Source organism: Electrophorus electricus, chromosome 17 (assembly GCF_041902795.1).
Source record: "Electrophorus electricus isolate QZ-2024a chromosome 17, ASM4190279v1, whole genome shotgun sequence".
NCBI classification, from domain to species: domain Eukaryota; kingdom Metazoa; phylum Chordata; class Actinopteri; order Gymnotiformes; family Gymnotidae; genus Electrophorus; species Electrophorus electricus.
In genome coordinates this window covers 6,616,830-6,642,366 of record NC_137513.1, presented here as the reverse complement: position 1 = coordinate 6,642,366, position 25,537 = coordinate 6,616,830, and the positions used below count along the sequence as shown (strand labels likewise).

The following is a 25,537-nucleotide window of genomic DNA, read 5'->3' as shown; positions in this document are numbered from 1 at the left end:
ACAGAGACATCATCTTAAAATTGCAGTGGAAATAGACGTGAAAGAGAAGAGTGACCGGAATTAATTGGACACATACATATACGTGGATAATTGTGCACAGGAATGGGATGAAGTCTAATGGATAAATAATTTTAGCAGTGAGCCGCAAATCAGTATTTTAACAAGTGTTCATAATGCGGAATTTGTCAGAACTGAGTAGGCTACGATAAGGACTCAAACTGTAGACCCGAAGAAAACCTCAAGAATAAATCGCAATTCCCTCAGAACAGCGGACGAACCATTAAAGGAGTGAACTAACTTAACATTTTTTTCAAAAGTACAGCAATGCCAGTTAGACGGGGACACGTTGCGCCCCAGAACACCTTCTTGGACACCATCATTAGGAAGTTCGAGGGGCAAAGTAAGAGAAAGATACTGTGCAATAATTACTGCTACTATGAATGCTAGTGAACATATGTCTAAAGCTTATTATTATTATTATTATTATTATTATTATTATTATTATTATTAATGTCAAATACATAACATGTTGTAATAGTTTAACCAAGAACAATAACACTCACCATCCACTTTTTAGAAATATCTTGTACTAACATTCACTGGTCACTTTATTAGGTGCACCTATCTTACAGATATATTACTTATGTGTATATTATAGTTATTGAATGCCCATCATGTGAGTTTGCCATCCTGCTATCTACTCTCTGCTCGATTCCTCAGGACTAATGCCAAAATGTTAAATATTATGTACTGCTGATTTGAGAGTGGTCTCCCACCTAAAAATATTAACGCTGATCTTGTGTTCAGAAACTAACCATTTATAAAAATTAAAAAACGTCTAACACATATTGTGTATGGCAACACAACAGTTAAAGCCTCTAGGTGTACAGCTATTTTTTCCTTAGTTTCTGTTTCAGCATCTCTTTAAATTTCCTTAGCTTTGTTACTTATCTAACTGAATTTATATTATAATCAATTTAAATCCAAATATAATAATGGTTTCACCTTACTTTAAGTGTTCTTATATTGCATTACAGATGTTTAAAGAATGAGATCTGTTTCTCTAAGTATAAAATCATAATCATTTGAAATTTCTATAGTCTGCATTCAGGTTCATGATATGAATCCTGCAACACAATGATATAACCACCTGCATTAATAGGCTTTGAGATCCAAAATGTTCCCATTATTTCATTATCAGTAGAAGTATTTCTGTAATATAGCTAACATAATCCCTAATTTTAATCTCATTGATAAACACCAACAGACCGCAAATTCATCATCGCCAACGCACGGGTGGAGAACTGTGCCATCATCTTTTGCAACGACGGCTTCTGCCATATGTGCGGCTACACACGTGCTGAGGTCATGCAGCAGCCATGCACCTGCAGCTTCCTATACGGGCCCCACACAGGGAGGGCAGCTGTGGCCCAGATGGCTAAAGCACTGCTGGGGTCTGAGGAGAGGAAGGTGGAGATCACCCTCTACAGGAAAGACGGTGAGCATTTGAGTGTCCATAACTGGAACTTAAACACTATGTTTAGTATAATTGATGTAACTGCTGGAGAGTAGCACCTAACAGGAAAGTCTTCTTGAGTCTTGTCTCTGACATCTCATCTCTAAGTCCTATCTCAGAAAGATGCTTAGGCTTTCCTAATAACACATAGGAGATAAACTGTGATGTAATAGTTGCATAGCACTAATTTATTACATTTAATTTGAATAAATTATATGAAATGCTTAATTTTCTTCAGAAATATTAATGAATCTTCATAAAAATTAAAATGTTTTCCTTTTTAATTTGTATTGATCTGAATAAAAACATTTTCTACATTACTCACTTTGTTTGTAAAAGATAAGAAATACAGTCAGTGATTGTTTCCCTTAACATTAATGAAGCATTTTGATGAACTTTTTCAAATACAGCAGTAAACTCAGATTATGGATGACTTTAATTCTACACACTAGGCTTGAGGTAAATTGGATGATATTCTCGGAGGTAGAAAAATGTGTTTTTTCTGTCAAAAAATGTTTCTGTAAAGAGATGTGCTGATACAGAGTAATGCTATAAGCTAACTTTGAAGGTTCATAGCGCAGTGATCCTGTTTCTGGCTATTCAGCATTGTAAAATGCAGTGAAGAAATTGAATTATGATTTAGGTTTTAGAATAGATTTTGGGAATCCAGAATATGATGTGGACAGAATTGCATTATTGTGCTAATGCTTGCCCTCTGTCGTACTGAATTTCCAAAATTGAAGAAAAATATTTTTTAATCACCTTACTTTTTACAAAATGCCTTTTATATTTTTATACAAAATGCAACGGTAGTGTGAAGCCTAACAGAGAAAAATGACAACTAGCAACTAGCAGGGAAGGATAATATTTGGTACCGCTGGTGAATTCATTACAATAGCACTCTGAAGTGGTTACTTGTGGTTTTTTATTCATTTGCTTTTCCAGTTAGCAAGGTACACTACTAATAACTAAATATAATCACATTAAGCAAAATCCATAGAAAATCCAATGAGAAATCCTTTAAATATTTCACTGTTCTTCAAAGTAGCACGGACAACCTATAATGATCATCTGAGCAATTAATACAATGGCAGGAATATAGCTTTTGAAATTAACTGAAGATAAACAATAGAGACAAACTCTTGTGTTGCCTTTCTGCGTAAAGTACAGAGTATCTGAATCAATCTCATGTGAATCACAGAAATAAAAAAATCTGGATGGCAACTGAGTCCTGATGTTTCTAATTGATAGTAACGTAATCTCTCTGTGAATGCAATCATTTTAATTTAGAAGTGATCTTTGGAGGGCGCCTGGCAAATTTCTTAATGTCATATCATTGGTGCATTAAATGCCTTCTTCTTCTGAGTTTTGGTTTTGGAACATGCAGAAGTCCTATACAAGATGATCGTAAGCAACAATTTAAAACATATTTAGTCAGACTGAAAGAAAAAGAAGCAAAGCCAACAAAACAGCATAAAGCAGCCATAATCATTAACAATAATTTTTAAAATCAAAATAGCACATCAAGTTGTAAGGTTGCATCTCTGTTGACTTAATGTTCACTGTGCCTTTTTGTCAGCATTCTATTTCTCAGATCATGAAGGAGTTAGTTGAAGGTCCATTGCCTCACAAAAGAGTTTATGGGAAGGGCATTCAATGCCGAAACATGTGGTTGAAGATATGAAAACATCGCAAGAAGCACATGAGGGTAGATCCACACATTTTTAAACCAATTTGTGAATCCGCATGTGACTCCTAAGCCTGAATGTCCATTGATGTTTAACTCAGGGGAAATTAAGTATTTGAAATTGGCAGATTTCCACCTCCTAATGATGCCTCTTGGGTCTAGAAGCATTCTGCTATGTTAATCCCCAAGGTTTACTTTTACCCTGATCTTTTTTAATGGCACATATACTTTAGTACCAATGTTTTTATTTACTCCACACAACTTGTTACTTGTTGAGGCTTTTTTTTCTCTAAATAACACTTATTAGCATAATGTTTGGGGATACCATTCAATGACATTTGATGGTTACAAACAAGGCCCATGGCTAAAATAGAGTAGCAATAAATGCTTTTGATTTACATCATTCACAAGAGGTATAAATGAACCTAATCATCAATCTTTATATTCAGGTAATTGCTTCCCTTGCTATAATTAAACAAATGAATGACTAAGCCAAGGGAGTTCATTATTCATCCTTAGCTATTTGTACAATAGGACCAAAGAGCTTTCTTAGAGTGGCCACAGCCATTGATCTCTGGCATAGATTACATTCTTCTTGTAATCTCCTTTTTACACCATTTTATATTACACCTCACCTAACTGATTTTTCTTTCTGTTAGACTTAATACACTAAAATGTAATAGTAATTTTGGTCACTATTTTGAACCCGTTTTCCCAGATGAAGTCAATTGAGCTATGTGTTAATAGTCAAACATTTCAAATATCAGCTACAACAAATATGGAAATTCTTCAGATCCCATTTTTCTGGGCCGAATCATTTAAGTTAATCTAGATTGAATGGGGAGTGTCAATGCACAGCAATTTTAAGTCTCTCCATGGATGCTCTATGGGGTTCAGGTCCAGACTCTGGCTGGGCCATTCCAGAACTTTCAAAGTTTTCCCAAAGCCACTCCTCTATTTTCTTGGGTCACTGAAATACAAATGTAAATGTGAAATGTAAACCTTTACTCCAGCCTGAGATCTTGGGCACTATAGGGTCTTTCATCAGATAGGGTCTTTCATCACACCAGAGGATCTTGTCTCAGTTTCTGAGAGTTGTTCAGATGCCTTTTGATAAATTCCAAGTGGGTGCTAATGTGTCTTTTATTGAAGACCTTTGGTGGTTTTAAACTTCTTAAAGTTTAGAATGATGAAAGATATCATGCTTTTGAGCACTTTCAATGCTGCAGTAATACTCTTGAATCTTTCTCCAGATCTGTGCAGTCCTGTCTTGCAGGTCTTTGGACAATTCTCTTGACATAATGGCTGGGGTTTGACATACTCCTGACATACACCTTCAACTGAGAGATCTTATATACAGATGATTCTGCCTTTTCTAATTTTATACAAACAATTCAGTTAGGAACAGGTGGACTGCAATGATGTTGTATAAACATTTCATATACTGTTGACAGAAGTAGGTTGCACCTGAGCCTATTTGTAAGTGTAATAATAAAGTCTGAATACTTGTGTAATTTATTAAATCTTTTATTTGAAATCAATTTACAGAAAATTCTACAAGGCTATTTTTGCTTTAGAATTTTGTGTATAAAGAATTAGTTGAATCTATTTTAAGAAAAACTTAAAAGTGTCTGAAAACCTTCCTTATACTGTACTTAGAGATAAATAACAATATTAGCAAATATTAACTTGGTGCAATGAAAAGTCTTGCTCTTCTCACTGAAATTAAGCAATGGTTATTTTCCATCCTTTTTACAAACATACTTGATTGGATATCCAAACCTGAACATTACTCCAATGCTGTTAATAGATGTAAGTATAACATGTTAAATGTTAAGTGTGTATGCCTTTGGAGGGAAGGGCTTTGGATAAAAGTTTGGACAAAGGATATGAGACTGAAAGGAGGATATGAACATTTTGGTGGCAAAGGCTGGGATCAAGAACTTCAACATTCATTCTAGCAACTTTATGGTTTGATTTGGGTTCCTTACCTTGTCTAGGATAAATCTCTCTTATTCCAGTTTCCAAGTTTTGAATGTTTGAGGGTTTCTTGTAAAGTACAGAATATGGCAACCTTCTCAGAAGCCATATTTTACAGCTGATAGGTGATATCTAGCAAATCTCAAATTGAACCATGCAAATTGTATCAAGTTGAAATATGGTTGGAAAGATGGTTCAAACTGCATGAGAAACATTTTTAAAATTCTGAATTCCACTGATCTCACATACTTTTTCTCACCTAAATTTTAATTATTTACAATAAAAAACACAATTCCAATTGTGTATTGTGGCGTGTCAACAGTAGCAATGTTCAGCCCTCCACAGTGCACTCAAACTACTGCATCAAAGCAAGCAAGGCTCAGGCCACAAGAGAGTGAGCAGGGAAGTGTGAGGCATGCAATGTGGGGCACTCTGCTTTGGAGCTTTCAAAGATTTAAATCCCACTAGTAATTTGATTTTTATATGGTGATTATAGTCGAATAAAGACTATGATCCTTTCCCCTAATGGCAAAAACCAGTGATGACACTGTCTCTGTCCTTGGTACAGAAGGAGCCAAGCCCCCTGCTGCATAAAGCTATTGTTTGCAAATTATATTGTTCGGGCCATCCAGCCTTTTAATCCTCTCCTAGATGCCTCCTTTTCACATGATTTTTCAGGAAGTTCATATATATCCGTGCAGTGAACAGAGTTATATTTGTATAATAGAATCCACCCTCACCTGAATCAATCCGCTGTCACATAGCCACCATAGATTATAAGGTGAGGGGCCAGTGGGCAGCAGACAACAGCAAATAGTAAAGGATGATGCTATACAGTAGCAGATGATGGTATGAATTAAATGATTTAGCTAGGAACAGGGGAAAAAAAGTCTTCTGCCTTAATCCCCAATACAATAAAATATGTTTGTGGCCCCATGCCTTTCCCTACTCCTCTCAAGAGGAATTGGAGGAGATTGGTAATGTGGGAAGGGGCAGGGCTCTAATGATTGTGTGTGAACAATTCCCAACATATGGAGAAGAAGAAAAGAAGTTGAAGAAGAAGAAGGAGTAGAAGAAGAAGAAAAAGAATGAATCTAGGATTGATTGTTTCAGATATGAAAGTCACAAGGTTATTTGAAGAAAGTTCACTGAACTTCACACTGGATTAAATTATTTTGCAAACTAGTAAATCAATTTATACTTTAGACTTAAGTGCTACAAGCAGTGTTATTGTGTGAAACAAACATGGGAAGTGCTGAAGTACAGAATGCAAGCATATACTACATACAGTAACCAGTTTTCTCTGTTTGTATTGCACTGTAACATCAATGTGAGCATACAAGGATGTCAGTGTGAGCATTACTGTAAACATATAAATGAATAGCGTGTGTGGCCTTTTTTAGCAAGCTGCAATGCAGGTTTTGTGGAGCTCATTGCTGCTCTGCAAAACCTGCAAAGAAACCACCCATGGAGAGTTAGAATGCACACAGTATGTAATGTAACAACATAAGTCTTTGTTATTGGCTACTATAAATCTGTTTTTGGGGCTGGTGTTACTTAGAGTAGTGGGTCAGTATATAACCAACCAGAACAATGCTCACTGTACTTAATAGTAGGGGTCATATAATTACAGAGTACAGTCTAAAGATGGCATCTTGTGTGCACAAAGAGTGCACACTTGAGAACCCATATTCTGGAATATGGGACATGGAGGATATAAATGCTTGTTTTGAGATAAATGCTGTAGTATCTTATAGAATCCAAAAATAACAAGTTACTTGAATCTGTTGTTATGTATCGCCCTCTACAGGAGAAAGTGCTTCCATTTGCAGATAAACCTTGTTTTGCTAACATAAAGCCAAATTATCCTTCTCTATTCAAATGAATGTTTAGTATATCTTTTGTTGCACATAAAAATCTCAGTTTTCCTTTTCTATCTAGGGGTGTGTTTCCGGTGTTTGGTGGATGTGGTTCCAGTCAAAAATGAGGATGGGATGGTCATCATGTTTATCCTAAACTTTGAGCTAGCAGACCAGCAGGGACGAACCTCAAACAGCTCACCACTAAAGGAGCACAACTACAAACTCTCCTTCCCCTGGATCTCTAAAGGTGCACTAATATCACTCACTGTGCTTACAGTATGTGTAATAGCTGCTTTCCTTGTTCCTGGCCAGGTTTTCAGCACCCTGACTCAAATAAACTATTCATGTTTTAATCATACAGAGGTTTATGGACTTAGGCCATCCTTTATACAAATGATTTTGTGAGTTTTATTGCTGCATGTGGAAGGGAGAAAGGGTTCACATTAAAAACTGGCATGTGATGAATTAAATTGCTGAAATTACTGAATATTTCAGCTCTTGCAAACAAACTCTCTCTCCCTATCTCTATTTCTGTCTATCTCAGTTCAATTCAGTTCAGTTCAATTCAATATGCTTTTTTGGCATGACAACTAATGATGAATTTGTACTGTCAAAGATTTGGTTACAAAGTTTGAGGTTATTAAAGAATGATACAACAAGAAATTGAACATTGTATAGTTTGTGAAAAAGCAAATTGTTAAGATGAAACTTTTTAGTGCAACAATTGGTGTTCAATAAAGGCTGAAGTAAAGCAGTATGGTGTTTGTGATATAATCAGACAAGAGTTTCTAGTTTTTTGCTGTTTCATTTTATTTTATTTTATTTTTTTAATGGAGTGTAAGCATGAAAGTGTATATGTTTATATCTCTCAAGATTGTTACTCACTGTCCCTTTTATAGTGGTATGCAAAAACATATTGTACTGCTAACATCCAGCTCTTTTTGTGTTCCCCTAGCAGGTGTGGTCATTTCTGAATATTTGAGAGGCTGTTATATTTGGGTCATTTATCATAAATTGTTGGAAATAATTCTTCACTAATCTCCTTGATTTTTAAGCATTCTGTTTCAGTTTTGTTTGGCACGCACTGTCAGAAAACTCTTTGCTTTTTTGCCAGCAAAGATTTCTTACATCTGTTGGTCTCTAGAGTCAGACGGTGCTCACTTCACACTCTCTCTCTTGCTCAGCTTGCAGGCCCAGGTTCAAGCTATGCCAGCCTTTCCTGCATCCCATGAGCAGCAGCAAGCAGTCTCTGCATGACGACGCTGAGATGCCGCACATGGGCCACGAGTCAGTGGCGCTGGATAAACTGCTCTCTGTGCCGGAGCGCTCTGAGCTTGTGGCTCCCCCACTTCCACTGTGGGATAAAGCTCCTTTGCCAGAGTCTTGCTGTGACCCATCACCTTCATCACCCTCCCAGGCTCTGTCCCAAGGCTTGCCCTGGCCCTCTCTGAGCCTGCGCGGCCCTCAGTCAGAGCCCTCCAGCTGCGGTATGGCCCATAGCCGGTCATGTGAAAGCCTGTGTGGCATCCCACGCTCACCAGCTGCTGACCGCAACTGGAACAGGAAGCTGCCTGGCGGGCCCAACAGCACAGGTGAGCCCAGAGCTGGCTTCAAGTGAGCAGTACACCGATTAACATGGCTAGAGTCTTAGCAGTTGTCAGCGGCAAAGCAGGTCCTGTCAGTCATGGTATAAGAAAAAATCAGAAGCTTTGCATTACAGAATGAAATAAGCATTGAACACGAACAGTGTAATTATCTTGCATTCTTTATGCTATGTGTTTACTCAGGTGCCATGCATCATAAAGCCAGTATGCCTAGCTCTACATCTGACTCAGACCTGATACGGTTCCGCTTGTTAAATACAAGTCCTGCAGCAACACACAATTTAATAGACTTCAAACCAGATCCATTTGTGACGCTCCCTTCCAGTGAGATTGATATCATTGCCCCCTGCAAGCTGATCGACCGCACCCACAACGTGACTGAGAAAGTAACTCAGGTAGAGTACCTCTCAATTACTCTTGGTTTATAACAGAAAGAACACTAGAATTTTCAGTGCCATTATAAGACAGGAGAAATAAACAATGTATAATGGCATGAAGAAAAATAAATGCAAATGCAAATAATCTTAAAAATATAAGTGTAAGTAAGTATAAAAAATAAGTGCTGATCATTGATCCTTTGAATGCTAAACTACATCAAGCATCCAATCACTAACATCAGCAAACATCTATTTTTGGTGTTTGAGTCTGTGGCCAAAATCAAGCAAGAATACTTTTGAGCTATCTGTAAGAGAAAAGCAGCCAGGTCAGAGCGCAAAGAAAAAAAAAAACATTAACAATCAGCAATAATTGATCTTTACTCAAAAGGTGATGCCATTTGCCAACAATATAAGCATTTAAAATCATATGTGTGAAGGACATCACTGGCAGAGTCTAGGGGCAGGGGTGCTGACCAGGAAACCTTCTTCATGAATTTTGAATGGCTATCCAAGGCACTGACAATCTGTAATGTGGCTAAATTGTGTCATAATGCCACAGGGAAAAGAGTAGGGAATGTCATGGCCATCCCTCCATTATAGCTGATCCTGTATACCTTATCTCCTAAGCTTTTCCCACTTTAATAGCTATTAACTCATGGATCACACTAACATGATCACTGGTGGTCCAAATGGATGGAATGGAATCATGCTGGTTTGTGTCTGGAAGTTAACACAGTTTTTTTTTTCATTTTGCATGTTCTGGAAATCCTCTTTAAAGGAAAGGTTTGACATAAATTAATAATGTTAAAATTATAATCTTGACTCCCATACTGACTCAGAAATGCTTCTGTTGACACCCACAGGTTAGCAGTTTCAGATCTACCACTAATTACATGAATAAAAATCCCTCAGTTCATCATTAATGAATAAGATGCAGATGTACAACACATATCATGCAGTTTGCCAGCACCTAAATGGAATTTTGAAAATGTCACTACACTGGCTAGTTAAAGTATATTTTTCCATCCAGAGCAGCTGTCATGAGAGTGATTGTCATGTCAATTTTCTGTCAGAAAACACTTCACAGTCCCAGGAATCTATGATGTGAACCAGGAAATACTGGTTAGCAAGTGAGAGTTGTGACAAAGACTTGCACTCTTCTTTTGTGTCTGAATAATTAATGTAAATGTAAACCCATATTTTGGTTTGAGGGGCATACATAGACACAGTAACAGATTATAATTTTCATTTATGGCTTTACTGCATTCTGTAATAATGTACTTCTATATATAACGTGTTAGGGAACACAGCTCCATGTGATACAGCTCCAGTTGCCCTTATCATCACTGGGACAACCTTTGTCTTGGCAGTTAACTTTCCACAGTTTCTATTTCCACTTTTTCACTTAACTTGGGACTGCCACATCAATTATATATATATATATATATATATATATATATATATATATATATATATATATATATATATATATATATATATATATATTACTGCCACATCTATCTATCTATCTATCTATCTATCTATATATATATATATATATATATATATATATATATATAATGGAGCTTTTCCTTTTTCCTAAACAGACTGTTGTCTCAATTACACTTCCAATAGTGTAATATGCTTACAGATATATTTATCCCGCACTGCCCTGAATTGCAATTAGGATTTAGCTTCAGTTACATATTTTACAGAATGTTTTATGCTTTATATATCCCGAGAACATATGTATAAAGTGATGGTGTTTATATAACTTACTTTCAATATACAGAATTTGCAAAACTCTTGGCAACCTGAGCAATGATAAGCAATTTATCTAAGCAGTAGAATACTTTAGAACACAAATACTTCTACAATAAATCAATAAATCATTAATGCACATACACATAAGATTTATGTACACATAAGTACGGGTCGATGTTCCATCCTATAGATCATTTCTGTACCTATCTGCTTCTGAACTGCAACCACCTGTAACGCGTGGTCGCCCGAGTGTCTCAGGGCGAGGGGCAGGACGCACAGACTCCAGCGACTGGGATGTACATTTATTTACATAAATGACAGCGGCACTCACACGTATTGCAAACGATAAACACAAACATGAACATGTAACGACTGACATTAAACAAACACGATGAATACGCATGCGTTTTAACAATGCCGAAAATAACATTAACACGTTACATTAACATTAACACTCTGCACACTTTGACACAGGTTTATATACATTTAGACGAACGAGGTGCAGGTGTGTGCAGGTGTGGTTACAGACAAAACAGCCCTCCCACTGCACGTGGCGTTCCAAACAGCGTAACTCGGGGGAGGCGAGCGTTCACTACCCCTTTATGCATTATCATAATAACTTCAATACACGGAAACAATCAACACACACTGACATCTGTCCACTTACAGAATAGGCAATATACAACCAACAATATTGAAGCTTTGAGGAAACTCTTGTTTGAGCTAATAGTGCTTTAAAAGACATATATCTAATTAACACATTAATTGATAAATGAATATCTATACTGTACTGTACTGTTGCTAAGATAGTAATTTTACTTTGTCTTTTTTATTTGTATTTACTTTGTACTTTTAGTTATAGAGAGATATGTGTATATGTGTATGTGAGTATAAACATAAAATAGTGTGTGTTATTATTTTGGCCACATAAGTTACAGTGCAGCTGGAGAGTAGCATGGATTTATTGGCTTTGTACACCAGCCCTTTAAACTTTAAATGAAACTGTAAGATTTTACATGTAATGACTTCTGAATTAAAACTGACATTTAGCTGTGCATTTTAACCTTATAATCATTGTTGGTTACATTTGTATATACCTCTTAATGACAGTTTAACACAGACTTCAGTGCTAGGCCCTGTGCACAAATAGTTAATTACTGGGGAAATGCCAGACAAAAATCCCATGAACAGAAGGCAAACATTTATGAAATTTAGGATGCTTTTCAATAAAGCTTAGGAAGTATGAAGTGCTTTATTTTACATTGCCTAGATGCAATAATAGTTACCGTAAAACTTTTATTAAATTTCAACCAAAATGGGGTCATCTCCTCCAGCAGTGACACTGGTTAACTTCATCTGTACATCATCACTGTAGAGTGCATTTAACCAATTTTGTTCAATGGTATTATTTAATTGTGTCCCAAAGGGCTTGGAAGGTAAGAGGGCATATCAATCATATGCTAGATTTGTGTTACTGAGACATGTGGAGGAAGGTCAGGCTGCCAGATTCAATTACAGCTCATTTCGAATGGGACCTCCACAAAGCAGTGGGAGGGAGGGTGTGTGCATGGGATGCACGCACACACAGCAAGAGAGTGTATATTAGTAACTGAAATTATTCTTTCTATAAAGAGTTACAAAGAATTGGATGCTCAAACACAACCTAAACTGCAAATGTGGATTGAGGAGTCTCTGTGATATTTAATATTTGACAAGAGACAACAGTAAGTCTAACTCAGTGGAAAGTAACAGGTTCACTGTGTGCTGAAATGTTCAGGAAATGCTTTGAGAGAGAGAAGTAATTATAGCAAGAAAGGACAGAAGAATTTCAAGAATGCTGTTTCTCTGTTACTGGGAAGCACAGCTAAAGTTGAAATGCTTTGTGAAGTGTAATAATGGCTGAGCAGGGCACAAGCATGTCCTGTGATGTGGGAGGCAGCATCCTTCAGGAAGAGTCACAAGTGAGAGTTGAAAGCATCGGGAACACAGAGATAGCAGCAGCAGTCTGTCTGTCCAGTTCTGTTGCTAAAAAGGTGAGTGTACCAAGCGCAGAACAAAATATTCTAAGGAGGACAAAGCAAAAAGGTTTGTTGTGCAAAGTGTTATCTAATTTACAATATCATTAATAACATCAACAACTTCATCATCTTCATCATGTATTGTAATAATTTATTTTTTATAGTATCTAAAAGTTTAATGAATTCATCAAGAGTTGTGGATCTCTTACTAGGATTTTCAGATGAACTTTGCAAATGTGACTATTTGTATTACTAAGTATTCAGAAGTGATAAGGAAATATTTTAAGGGGTTTATATTTCTAAATTATCACTTTTGAGTATTTGCATTGAATCTTTTTCTTCAATCACTTTTGAGTATTTGCATTCCTTCACTCTGTTGAGGAAAAGCTAAAATTTAAAGCTAAAATTGAAGTTATGCACAGCATTTGTGAAGCCACCGTAAAAAAAAAAAAAAAAAAAAAAAAAGAAAGTTCCTTTGAACCTTTTCAAAATATAAGATATTCTACTTATATATTTAAGAATATTTGCATTATTTGCTTATTGGTTCAAATTCAAACATTTATACAGCACATGAAAATGCCAGCTGAACTGATATTGTGATCATTTATTTTATTTAAAGAAGTGATGCAGAATAAGAGAAAAAATGATTATTTTTAATGCATTATAGTATGATATGAATTTATGTCTGTCAGTGCTAATGGTAGCCAAATAGCTGGCTACTGCCACTGGGCCCTGAAGGAATTTATTGGCTTCAGACAGACTACCACTAGAGCTTAATGAAAGGCAATGAAAGGAAAATGAAGGGAAAGTTCTAAAAATTAATGCCTTAAATTCATAAGCATGCTATTAACCTTCTTGATTACAAGAACCAATTTAAATTTAAAAACTGCAACAAACAATATAAATATCTCCATATTACACCTCATTGTGCATTGTATTATGAGACAGAATGAGTGAAGTTAGTGGCTTGAAACTGCTCTTTGCTGGACATCAACAGCTGAGGGCTATTTTGACGCTGAAGATCATCCACTTTACCTCATCTCCCTCTCTCCATCATTATCACAGCAAATTGGTCTCATCGCCCGTTCATCCTGGGGTAAAGGACAGCGTAGGCATACAGAACTATAGGTGCTTCATTGTTTACAACACTGCACATAATATGTATAGTGCAGAGAACAATCTTCTTATTCTGGGTGACAGCTATTATTATATTGTCAGAGGCTACAGTCTTACAAAGTATGCTGCAGTGTTAGTATTCCCATCTTAGACCCCATTCACCAAAAGAATCTTATATAGGCTTTTTTTTTTAAATCGATGAACATAAGTGAACTACCAAAACTAATTTTTGGTATAACAGAACTTTTCATTTGAAGAGAGAGAGGTTGTTTGATTAATTTGGATAGAAAACATCAAAGGCATATCTCAGAACTGCCAGAATGAGATGCAATTAATATGTGTGGAAAGAAATAGCTGTCAATCATCAAGTAATGGCAGATATCTGTGTGTAGACAGGACACACATCCAAGCCAACCACCTTCTGCTCTACCATGCACCTTTATATTATATGTTTAAAATATTGTATTTAAATATAAGGACAGAATGGAGTTAAGATTTAAAAGATTTAAAAGCTATTTCATAATTACAGAGTAAAATGAACATATCTACTGCAGAAATTTATTTTGAAATGTCTAGAATTTGAAAATGCTGTTTTATAACTCAGATTTTAATGTACCTTTACATGCCTTAAATACTGTAGAAACTCTTCATCTTTGTAAACAAGGTGTACTTTAAATTCCTCTACCAAATAAGGTGTACTTTAAATTCCTACCAAATATGTGCACACATGCCAACATATTCTTCTTCATACATCCTTGCCAGTTCTGTCATTTTTTCTTTCCCATTTTCCCCCCACCAATAACATCTTCTTCAGGTAAAAAGAAGAAGACCTTTCAGTTAAACACATTGCTTCCACTCGTACATCAACACACGATTTTGTATTCAGAGCCTTTAAGATGATTAGGAAAATATGTGCTTCACTCACATGCTTCATGTCTTGACAGACAGGTCAGGGGGTGGATCATGGTTCTGGCCCTGGAACTGGAGCTCAACTCAACAAGCTTAATATTACGTATCTGCAACTTCATTATTCTTAGGCCCATATCCCTGTCCATCTGTGACAGATATCTACTTTTGAGATAGGAAGAGCTTTAACCTAAGAGGGCAGACAAAGAACAGATGCTTGTGTACTGAATAAGTATGAGAAATACTAAAAGTTGGCATTATCATTAAAAGTTGGCATTATCATTCATTTTTTAATTTAATTTAGAAGTTATGTGGTAGATATTCTTGTTTACACAATGATGTGTTGCATAGAAAAGAAGGCTTGTTGCTCCATAACCTTTTTAAAATTATTTTGTATTGTTCCTTTCAAAAAATGAGTATGCAGAAGAAGCAGTGAAAATTCAAGAGCTTATTTAACTGTGACCTAGATATGGAACTAAAGGCATATCTTACCTAAAACATTTAGGTCTTATTATCCAAGCACTGTTTTTAATTTTATGAGTTACTATGTGTGTGTGTGTGCATGCATGCATGTGTGTGTGTGTATGCATGTGTGTGTGTGTGTGTGGTGATTTTATACATGGGCTATTTGTGGGTTTGGGGATAGGATGTATCAGTAGGATTAATGATTTTGAGGATCAAATGTCTTGCAACAATGTCCAGAATAGATATAAGTGAATTAGGATAAGGGAGTATCTGTTTTTGGTTCTTTGTTTCTTTTCTGGTCCAAGGCGGATATGTTTCTTCTTCCTGATCAGGATATAATGAGTAAGAAAAACCTTAGATTAGGATAAATGGATTAGAATATGTTCATTCTTGTGATAAATTCATTAGAATATGCTTCTTCTTCTTCTTCTTCTTCTTCTTCTTCTTCTTCGTCTTCTTCTTCTTCTTCTTCTTCTTCTTCTTCTTCTTTTTAAAGCCTTTGGCTTCTTCAATTGAGGAAGTCTATTTAATTGAAGGTGATGTCACTCCAATACCTTCTTCAAACAAAAATCTGACTTTGTACAAATATGAGGGTAATTTCTTTTGCAAAGGACTCTACTTGCTACACTGTGTCAGAATCTATATCATTACATGCACAGATGGTGTAGTAATGTGCTTTTTATTACCTAGCACATGATCTCTTATCAAAGTCTGGAACATCAAGCTTTGTATTAAATAATAGCAGTAAGAACATTGGCAGCACATGTATATCAAGCTGTTCATGTGGCTTGTTTACCACTTTTTAACACAAAGAAAATTGTCATTATATGAAGAATGAGGTGGAAAATTATACCTGATAGATTATGTGGTAAGATCTTCTGTTCTTTGCCACCTGTTGTGTATATTGTATAGGCTTTTAAATACAGCTTGTTATAGGCACCCATGCACTTTTAAATACACCGTGAAGGCGTGTAGTACTGGTTTAAGTTAGGACTTAGAGGTGGGAGTTGTTAACAATACTCTTTAAACTCATTCTATAAAAACATAAAGTCTTAATTACTAAAATGCAAATGCATAATACTGAATAAACTAATTTCCAATACACTAACATGATTAAAAAACTTCTGCTGATGTTTGTTAGCTCCTGCTGCTGTATGTGTGAACACGACTCAGTGGGAAATGAGGGAGACTTTAAAGCTATACATGATATTATGATGGCTGAAGGTAGAGGCTTAGAGGTCTGGGAGGCATCATACTGTAGCTATCTAAAAATAAAGAGAAAAGAAGAAGCTGGTGAGTTGGTGAGTGTGAGTACACAACAACAGAAAGGGATGATTCTGCATATATATGTGTGGTATTACTGGAAGGGTGAAGATTGTGGGCATGGGCTCTCTCACAAACAATTACTATATAACTTTGATGTTTACTATCTTGTTCTTTCACTCTGAAAGGATGTTGGTGATTTCATTGATGGTTATGGCTTTAGATGGATCAGTTATAAGGATCCTTTCAAAAATTACTTTCTAAAATAAAAATATTTTTAAATTCATCACAAATTTCTAGAGTTGTCAACTTCCTATTCGTTTGGAGGGATACTGAATTTTCCTTACAAATTTTCTCTTTTTATTATCAAAGGCAATAAAGTTATACAGGTTATGCCTTTAAACTGGGTCACTTTCAAAGAGAATTTGTGTAATTTGCAGTTGGAAGAAAAACCTTAATACTGTTATTTTAAGACCAAAGCTCTGAGTGATGTATAGTATTGCTCCTCAGGTATTGTCTCTGGGTGCTGATGTCCTCCCTGAGTACAAACTTCAAGCTCCACGCATCCACAAATGGACCATCCTGCATTACAGCCCATTCAAGGCCGTGTGGGACTGGGTCATCCTGCTGCTGGTCATCTACACGGCCATTTTCACTCCATATTCTGCCTCCTTCCTGCTCAGTGACGAAGAGGAAGCCATCAGGCAGCGCTGCGGCTACTCCTGCAGCCCTCTCAACGTGGTCGACCTCATCGTGGACATTATGTTTGTCGTCGACATTGTTATCAACTTCCGCACCACTTACGTCAACACCAACGATGAGGTGGTCAGCCAGCCCAGTCGCATTGCTGTACACTACTTCAAAGGCTGGTTCTTTATTGACTTAGTGGCTGCCATCCCATTCGACCTGCTCATCTACCGCTCTGGAGAGGAGGTATGGAGGCTTGTTGAATGTAGATTTATACGTTGTCACTATTCACTTCAATACACATTTCAGCACTTCCTTCAAAAATTCAATTTTTCTTGCCTCACCAGACAACGACTCTGATTGGTCTGCTGAAGACTGCCCGGCTACTGCGATTGGTGCGCGTGGCGCGTAAGCTTGACCGGTACTCAGAGTATGGGGCAGCAGTGCTCTTCCTACTTATGTGCACATTTGCGCTGATTGCTCACTGGTTGGCCTGCATCTGGTACGCTATAGGGAATGTGGAGAGAAGTGGTTCGTCTCGAATAGGCTGGCTAGACTCACTGGGAGAGCAACTTGGCAAACCCTACAATGAAACTATTCCAAGCTCAGGGCCATCCATTAAAGACAAGTATGTCACTGCTCTCTACTTCACCTTCAGTAGCCTGACCAGTGTGGGTTTTGGAAATGTCTCCCCAAACACCAACTCTGAGAAGATCTTCTCTATCTGTGTCATGCTCATTGGTGGTTGGTATTCATAACATTTAACTATTCATGTAGACAAAATCTTTATAAAATTGTATTTAGACTTATATTTGTGCATTATATTGCATTATGCACTATAATTCTGTTTTTCTGACTACAGCTAAATCTGCCTACAATGAAGTCATAGGAGATTTATATAGATTGGCGCTCTTATGTTTCTATCTTGGAATCTGCTGTAATTTCAGCAGTATGATTTTACCCAAATATTTTATTAATGAATATCATTAGGCATAGGATTAAAGGATTATTTTATAGATTATTTTTATGGTTTTAAGCAAATGCCTTGGCGATCCTTTGAAATGTAATTCCTATTTAAACAACATTTTTAGTACTATGAACTGTAAAATAACAGTTGCCTTAGCACTGCAAAAATAATCAAACTAAACATGTCTTTGTACAGCGCTCATGTATGCTAGTATCTTTGGGAATGTTTCGGCTATCATCCAAAGACTTTATTCTGGAACTGCTCGCTACCACACCCAGATGTTGCGTGTGCGGGAGTTTATTCGCTTCCATCAGATCCCCAATCCACTCAGACAGAAACTAGAGGAGTATTTCCAGCATGCCTGGTCCTACACTAATGGCATTGATATGAATGCTGTGAGTCCTATTTGCATGTGCACATGCATAGTATACTGTGTAAAAATCTCTTTGCTTAATTTCACATTCATTCTAATGCTAAGCCTAACAGAAACATGAAACAGTTACTTATCTTTTAAACAAAAAATTCAAAGGTCCTGTTGAATTGGGGTATCAAAAATTAGGCTTTACTGTGTTAACAATTATATTTGCTTCTCTTAATTGCATTTGTACAAATGTTAATAACATATACAGACACCTGGCATTTACAGATCCAGAATTTTACTTTCTCTTACTTCTGTTCACTTGTCTTGCTGTCCTTCACTGAGCAGGTGCTTAAGGGCTTCCCAGAATGCTTGCAGGCAGACATCTGTCTGCATCTAAACCGCACCTTGTTGCAAAACTGCAAAGCCTTCAAAGGCTCTACCAAAGGCTGCTTGCGTGCCTTGGCCATGAAGTTTAGGATGACCCACGCTCCGCCGGGTGACACTTTGGTCCACGCAGGTGATGTCATTTCTGCCCTCTATTTCATCTCCCGAGGCTCCATCGAAATCCTCCGGGGAGATGTGGTAGTAGCCATCCTGGGTAAGGCTAATGTTTTGGGCTTTGTTAATATGTCAAATGTTTAACAGTCAGAGACTTTACGTAGCGTCACCAGTACCAGGTTATATTTCTGTGGAACTAACCTGGGTCAGGGAAGGAGGGAGGACATGGGATGCGAGAGAGACACAAAGCTTCTTCATTATTTTTATTTATAGGAAAAACAAAGGTGCCATTGGTAGCTTTGTCCCTATGGCTTCCTCTTTCCATTCTCCTTTTCCGCTGTTCAACAATGTTTCTTTTGTTAGCAGGGCTCTGTGTCAGCTCTCTCTCACTCAGCATCAGGTAGCCTATTGAAGGAAGACTTAATTAAGCTACCATCAACAAGATACAGGTGCAACCAATTTACCTGGGTTCACCTGGCCTGTCTTTCCTCCTTGCAGATGATGCTCAGAAATGCCCTCACTGCCACAATTTTAGTATTTATATTCTACTGTGAGGAGTGAGACAAAGAGTGAGAAAACACATTACTGTGTATACCTCACTCAGCAAAAGGCCTTGAAAGGGGCATTAACATAAATTATTTATTATCTCACAATACAGAAACAGCTACTGATCAGTGTTATGTTATTTTTAGTGTATATTTAGTGGGTGTGTTTAGTTGTCATTTGTATTCATTGCCTGGTATTTCTGAATGTCTACTACCAAAATCATTTCACCAAGCTATATACAGCTATTTACATTAGTTTTCATGTGTCCATAGCAGTCACTTATTTAATAAAAAGATAAATACATACTTGTCTGGTGTAATCCTGCAGGAAAAAATGATATATTTGGGGAACCCATTAACTTGTATGGACGTCCTGGAAAGTCTAGTGCTGACGTGAGAGCACTGACCTACTGTGACTTGCACAAGATCCACAGAGAGGATGTGCTGGAAGTTCTGGACATGTACCCAGAGTTCTCTGATGACTTCTGGAGCAACCTGGAGATCACTTTTAACCTGAGAGATGTATGTGTATACACACATTTATTTACATATATTTGTGTACACTTGTGGGCCAAAAAATGGGCCAAACACAAAAATTAATAAGAAAAAAAAACAACAACTTCACTCCTGAGACCTGTGCCACCATTTGCTCATCACTGCTTGTTGCTGCAGTCAACTGCTGGGGGAAAATGTTGGAAACAGGGAAACATATGTACATAGTAGCCTTTTACATAAAGATAAAATCCTAAAAAGATTAAAATGTTTGATTTAAAATTCAAACTAACACGTCTAGATGTTCAAAAGTTTCCAATAATTTTCTGTTGAGACCATTAAAAGCTTAAAATTAAGCAATTTTGAGTTTAGCCCTTTTTTGCCCAGGAGTGTAAATTAGGATGTATGTGAAGACATACATACACGTTATGTATACATACTTTTTAAAATCCAACTGTCCCCACAGACCACTATTATTTCTGGGTCAGTGAATGGTGAAGGGTCAAAGAAGGCTTGTCTAACCCGTCATAGGTCAAGACTACTCTTCTTTCATCGTAATGAAAAAGGTACGGTACTGAAAGGTCTTACTGCATAAGTAATACTGTTAGTACACTTACTGGTAGCTTTGTTTACAAAGCTGTGAGCGGTGTTTTGTCATTTGCTGTCAGATAACACAAGTAAGGCTGAGACCAAACTCAGCAAAAAGACTCTCCATCCCTTCAGCCAGAGAGGCAGGAAGCATGAGGACAAAAGACAGGAAGTTCAGCAGAGCTTTTCTCATCTCAAGAGTGATGAAGAGGAAGCGCCTAGACAAACCTCTACTCTAGCAGGCTCCACCCAGAGTCATATCCCCAGCTCAGGCAGCAGTAACCGAGAGCAGACCAGCTGTGACTCCTTCTCAGGTAGACCCTCAAGTGGTTAACCTGTTTACTGATTTTGTTTGCATTATATTCAGCCAAAAGTTGAAAAAGGTTACCACACACATTTTCTAACATGACACTATGAAATACCAGAAAACATCTGCTTGATATGTTGAATTGTTTCAGGCTTTAATATAATTTCTTAAACCAGGAGCTTTGTCAGGAGTCTCCAACACCTTAACTTTTTGGGGAGAGAGCCATGGACATCAGTTCCTTGAAGCACCCAGCCACAATATATCCCACTCTCTTCCTTCATCCTCATCTACGGTTTTCTTGCACAATATCACACCCCATCAAGGCAGCCCTCACCAAGGCAGAGAGATGCAAAACAAACTGGAACTTCTGCATAGACAGCTTAACAGGTAATAGCACCCAGATCAGGACATTGACCCAATACACATTGCTTTTTTAACAAATCATTTTCATGCTTATCAATATGTTCTGGTCTGTTTTTAATGTAGACTTCAGTTCTCTCTGTTTTGCCTTCCCAGACTGGAGTCACGTATGTCCACAGACATTGGAGCCATCATGCAGTGTCTTCAGAGACAAATGGCTATGGTTCCCCCATCCTACAGCACTGTATCCTTTCCTCCTGAATCATACACAAATCCATCAAAACCTGGACAGAAGCTTGTGCAACCAGTTAACCCTTTAGAAACAGAGACAACAAGCATTCTCTCACCGGTACCATAAGTCTACTGCAGTCATACACTTGTCTTTGATCTATACCATATTTTATACATTTTAATCATTGTCTTATTTTGTCCTAGGTACTTAAGCCTAAGGAAACTAGTGGCCACTCCACAAAAGCCTGTGAGACACTACATGGTATTGAGGATCTTCAGTCCCTAGACTGTCCACCAGACTCTTCTTCTGGGAGGCTTGTGTTCAACCAGCACCTCTTTAGTGTATGTGCAGAAACAGACCAGGCGAATGTGACCAGTAGGCCTGAAAGGCACACCCATCTCATTAGCTTCCCACTCAACAGACAACCAGAGTGCATGATTGGTCCTCTGGAGCATTCTATGCAAGGAATGGAGATCCATGAGTCTATTAACTGCCAGTTTCCTCAACTGAGGCTGGATTTGATGTCGTCTGAGTGTGGAAGGCGTCTTTCTCTGCGAGGGCAAAACCCAGTGGAGAAGCATTCATCAGTTCAGCAAAGACATGCTTCTGATCCTGGATGTTGACATTAAAGCTTTTGCCTAAAAAAAGAAGAATCAATTTCTACTGCAAATGTCAACACTTGGGAAGTTGATAGTTTAGAAACTGCAATGTTTTAGTTGGAGCTACATTACAATTTATTGCTTAATGTACAGAAATAGCTGATATCCCTGTTATCGAGTAAACCATTATGTGTTAGCTGGCCTAACAGTTCATAGATCTGTTATTGTCATATGGTCAGTGTTGCCATTTTATTTAAAAAAAAAAAACTAACTAAAGATAAAGGAACAAACTAATGTAAATGTTAGTGATTTTTTGCAAATATTACTGTATGTCATATGTTTCTGGTCTGAGAATGGGCATAAGCAGAGCAATATGGTCACTCAAAGAGCAGTAAATGTTCCTTTGAGTCTAACTCAGGTAGTAAAAAGCACAATGGTCTCTAGCAAAATACCTCAAATTAACTACAGTGGGAAATCACCATGTGATGTAGGTTTTTGCTTTGTCTAGGGAAACTTAAATGGGCAAGCCTTTTATCAAAATTAAACAGTTAAACCCATACAGATTCACTGAAAAATGTGGAAAGATATGGCTACTTTTACAGTCCCACCATTTTATTAATAAAATCTACAGAGAAGTTAATAAGACTTGAGAGCAAGAATTTCAGGTCAGAAGAACAACACAGCTAAAAAAAACAACTGGTTCAGAATACTAGGCTAAACTATCTAGGTTCTCTGGAGGAGGTAGACTCATGGTAGAAAATGGCAGATGCCAGTGCTGACCCTGTTGTAGTTCAGGTTTGACATGGGTGGAATTAGGAGCCATTTTACTATTTAAGAGTTGTGAAATCTAATTATAGAATTCAAATTCACACAGATGTAGCGAAAAGGCCTTTATGAATTACACCCCCACAAGAGCAGTCATTCTCCTCTAGAAGAAAAAGAAAGAAATATCAGTAGGTTTGCTTTAGATTATACACATGAATCTAGTCATAAATGAGTCTAAACATCAACAGATTCCTCCTGCAAAGAAGCATGTTCAGTTTTATTCTGCATCTGAACTTAAACCAAACCTGGCAGATGCCAGTGCTGCCCCTGTTGTATTTCAGGTTGACATGGGTGGAATTAGGAGCCATTTTACTACCTAGAAGTTGTGAAATCTTATCATAGAAATCAAAATCTATTTGACAGAGGTGCTCGCAATCATACTTTACTAAAAAAGTGGAAAAATTAGTGAAGTGCATCTGATCCAACCATTCACACAGATGTAGAGAAAAGGCCTTTATGAATTACACCCACACAAGAGCAGTCATTCTCCTCCAGAATAAAAAGCTTATAATACCACACCAATACATAAATATTTTTTGTTTGTTTGTTTGTAGAAGGTTCCAAAGTATAAGCGCAGATTGTAAGAGTATACTTAAATGAACAAGTATAATGTATAGTAGATATCTGAATTTGAATATGGATATTTATTTATGTTTCTGTGCAGACAGAGTATCAGAAATGCCACATGAAAAAGGATTTTAATTTTAAATATAACAAAATCACAATTATAAATGCAGCAACACTGGGGAGTCATATTAAATTCAATTCCTGTTAAAAATCTACAGAATGATTTATAATGTCAAGGGGGGCATGGCAGCATATGCCATACACAAACTACATGGTTAAAATGGAAGAATGCAAGCAAGTCTACGTGCACTGATAGAGATACATGGCAAAACTTTGATGGCCACTTAACAGGAGAACTGCTAAACACCACAAAACTTTGCCTCAAAAGAGACCACCAACTTTAAAATGTTCTGAACATCATAAAGCTGGAGATTATAGCAAGATGGGAAGTCTAGAAAACCTGCACCAATGAACAATGAAAAGAGAAGTAATGAAAGATGTGCTATCTTTCACCGTTTTTACTACATGTTGGTGTGTTTACATTTGGGGAAAGAATACTGTCAGCCACCCTGAAAAATATGGTGGTTAATAGGTCTAGAGATTGCTCTGCATAGTGAAATAATTGAATACAAGGCCATTTTACTGCGCCATAGACGTTCTATACTGAAAGAACTGTTCCCTTTTGTTTCCCTTACTTTGTCCAGCTCCTGTACAACTACATTATTCCATGCTCATCAGTGATGTGGTTGCAGTAATTATTTTCTTATAGCACGCTCTTCCTGAATTTAAATCAGTTATTGAGAGGCTGTTAATTATAAACTGTGAGGTGAATCATTAGAAAAGATGTTATATGAAATTAATATGCAATCATAGATTATTTTCTAGAACAAAGAAAAAACCTATAACTGGATAGAGTTCACATAGTGGAATAAAAAAGCAGAAATATTTATTCAAAAGATGCACAAGTAAAACAAATATTGCTATTCAAAAATACCAAGTACAATTCCGGATGGGGGGGTAACTATTGCTAAACCTCTACTGAAGGGCACAGTATAGAAGACTAGATGACAGCTACATGTTAGTCTTGATACACTTGGTCTCTGCTATTTAAATGTTTGTATATAGACATCTTTTTGACAACCGGTTAATACAGTTAAGTAGTGGGTTTTTGATAGAAGGAGCACAAATACCTACATTTTTAGTCCACTCAGCTATTTGTGTCCTGCATTACTAATTTCACACAGATGATTTCCTGGCATATGAGGGATTTAATATCGATATATTTGGGGGGGTTTTCTCAGCAATGACATTTCTCTGACACATGAAATACTCTGCATACTTAAAACATACATTGCAATTCACTTCATCCAATGATTCAAATCACAAAGCAAACCATAATCTGATAATCCTGACAAAACCTGATGATATAATGTCACAAAGGAAGTTGCAATCTGGTTTGCTTGCTTAACCAGGAAATTGTCCCATGTCATTGTTATGCTTATGCTTGTTTTTACATTAATTTTGAACCATGTACTTCAACGTCCAAGTCTTTCGTGGTTTTTATAAATGTACTATGTTGACATAGACAAACTACATTATAAGTCTAAAATATCTTTGCAATAAGACGATAACATTTTCTGATACATTTACCTGACTAAGATCTTTTGCTACAAAAAAAGGTATTTTCAGCCCTGGCACTAAACGTACGCGGTTTTATTTTTAACACAACTCAAATTTATTCATTTTGAGGAATGTTCCAGCATTATGAATACCATAGAACAGCTTACAACAGCAAATAATTCGATGCTCCGCCTTGTGTATGTTGTCTCGCTGACTAATAGGCTCCCTAAACAGCCAAGCATAGCACACACCACGCCTCCTTGCCTCCAAAATAAAGCAGAAAACAGTTTTGTAAGCCACCAACTGCTCTTTCACACCATGTCAAGACATG

At 37.0% G+C, this 25,537-nt stretch overlaps 1 protein-coding gene across 1 annotated transcript; it reads left to right on the top strand.

Annotated features, from left to right (window-relative positions):
* The first annotated feature begins 324 nt into the window (after positions 1-324).
* On the top strand, positions 325-22,423 carry kcnh2a (potassium voltage-gated channel, subfamily H (eag-related), member 2a). Its single transcript, XM_081700105.1, has 15 exons — positions 325-400; positions 1,268-1,498; positions 7,125-7,292; positions 8,230-8,637; positions 8,833-9,044; positions 17,069-17,491; positions 17,593-17,989; positions 18,408-18,607; positions 18,919-19,171; positions 19,945-20,138; positions 20,575-20,679; positions 20,791-21,010; positions 21,180-21,390; positions 21,520-21,712; positions 21,799-22,423. Exons 1-15 carry the CDS (start codon positions 325-327, stop codon positions 22,216-22,218), a joined length of 3,711 nt encoding a protein of 1,236 aa, XP_081556231.1. The 3' UTR covers positions 22,219-22,423.
* Positions 22,424-25,537: the final 3,114 nt, after the last annotated feature.

Excerpts from the sequence above, each read along its gene's own strand:
- kcnh2a (XM_081700105.1), top strand. The coding sequence starts at position 325 with ATGCCAGTTAGACGGGGACACGTTGCGCCCCAGAACACCTTCTTGGAC. Across the intron at positions 21,391-21,519 it reads CTGCATAGACAGCTTAACAG|ACTGGAGTCACGTATGTCCA; the intron begins GTAATAGCACCC and ends TTGCCTTCCCAG. Across the intron at positions 21,713-21,798 it reads CAACAAGCATTCTCTCACCG|GTACTTAAGCCTAAGGAAAC; the intron begins GTACCATAAGTC and ends ATTTTGTCCTAG.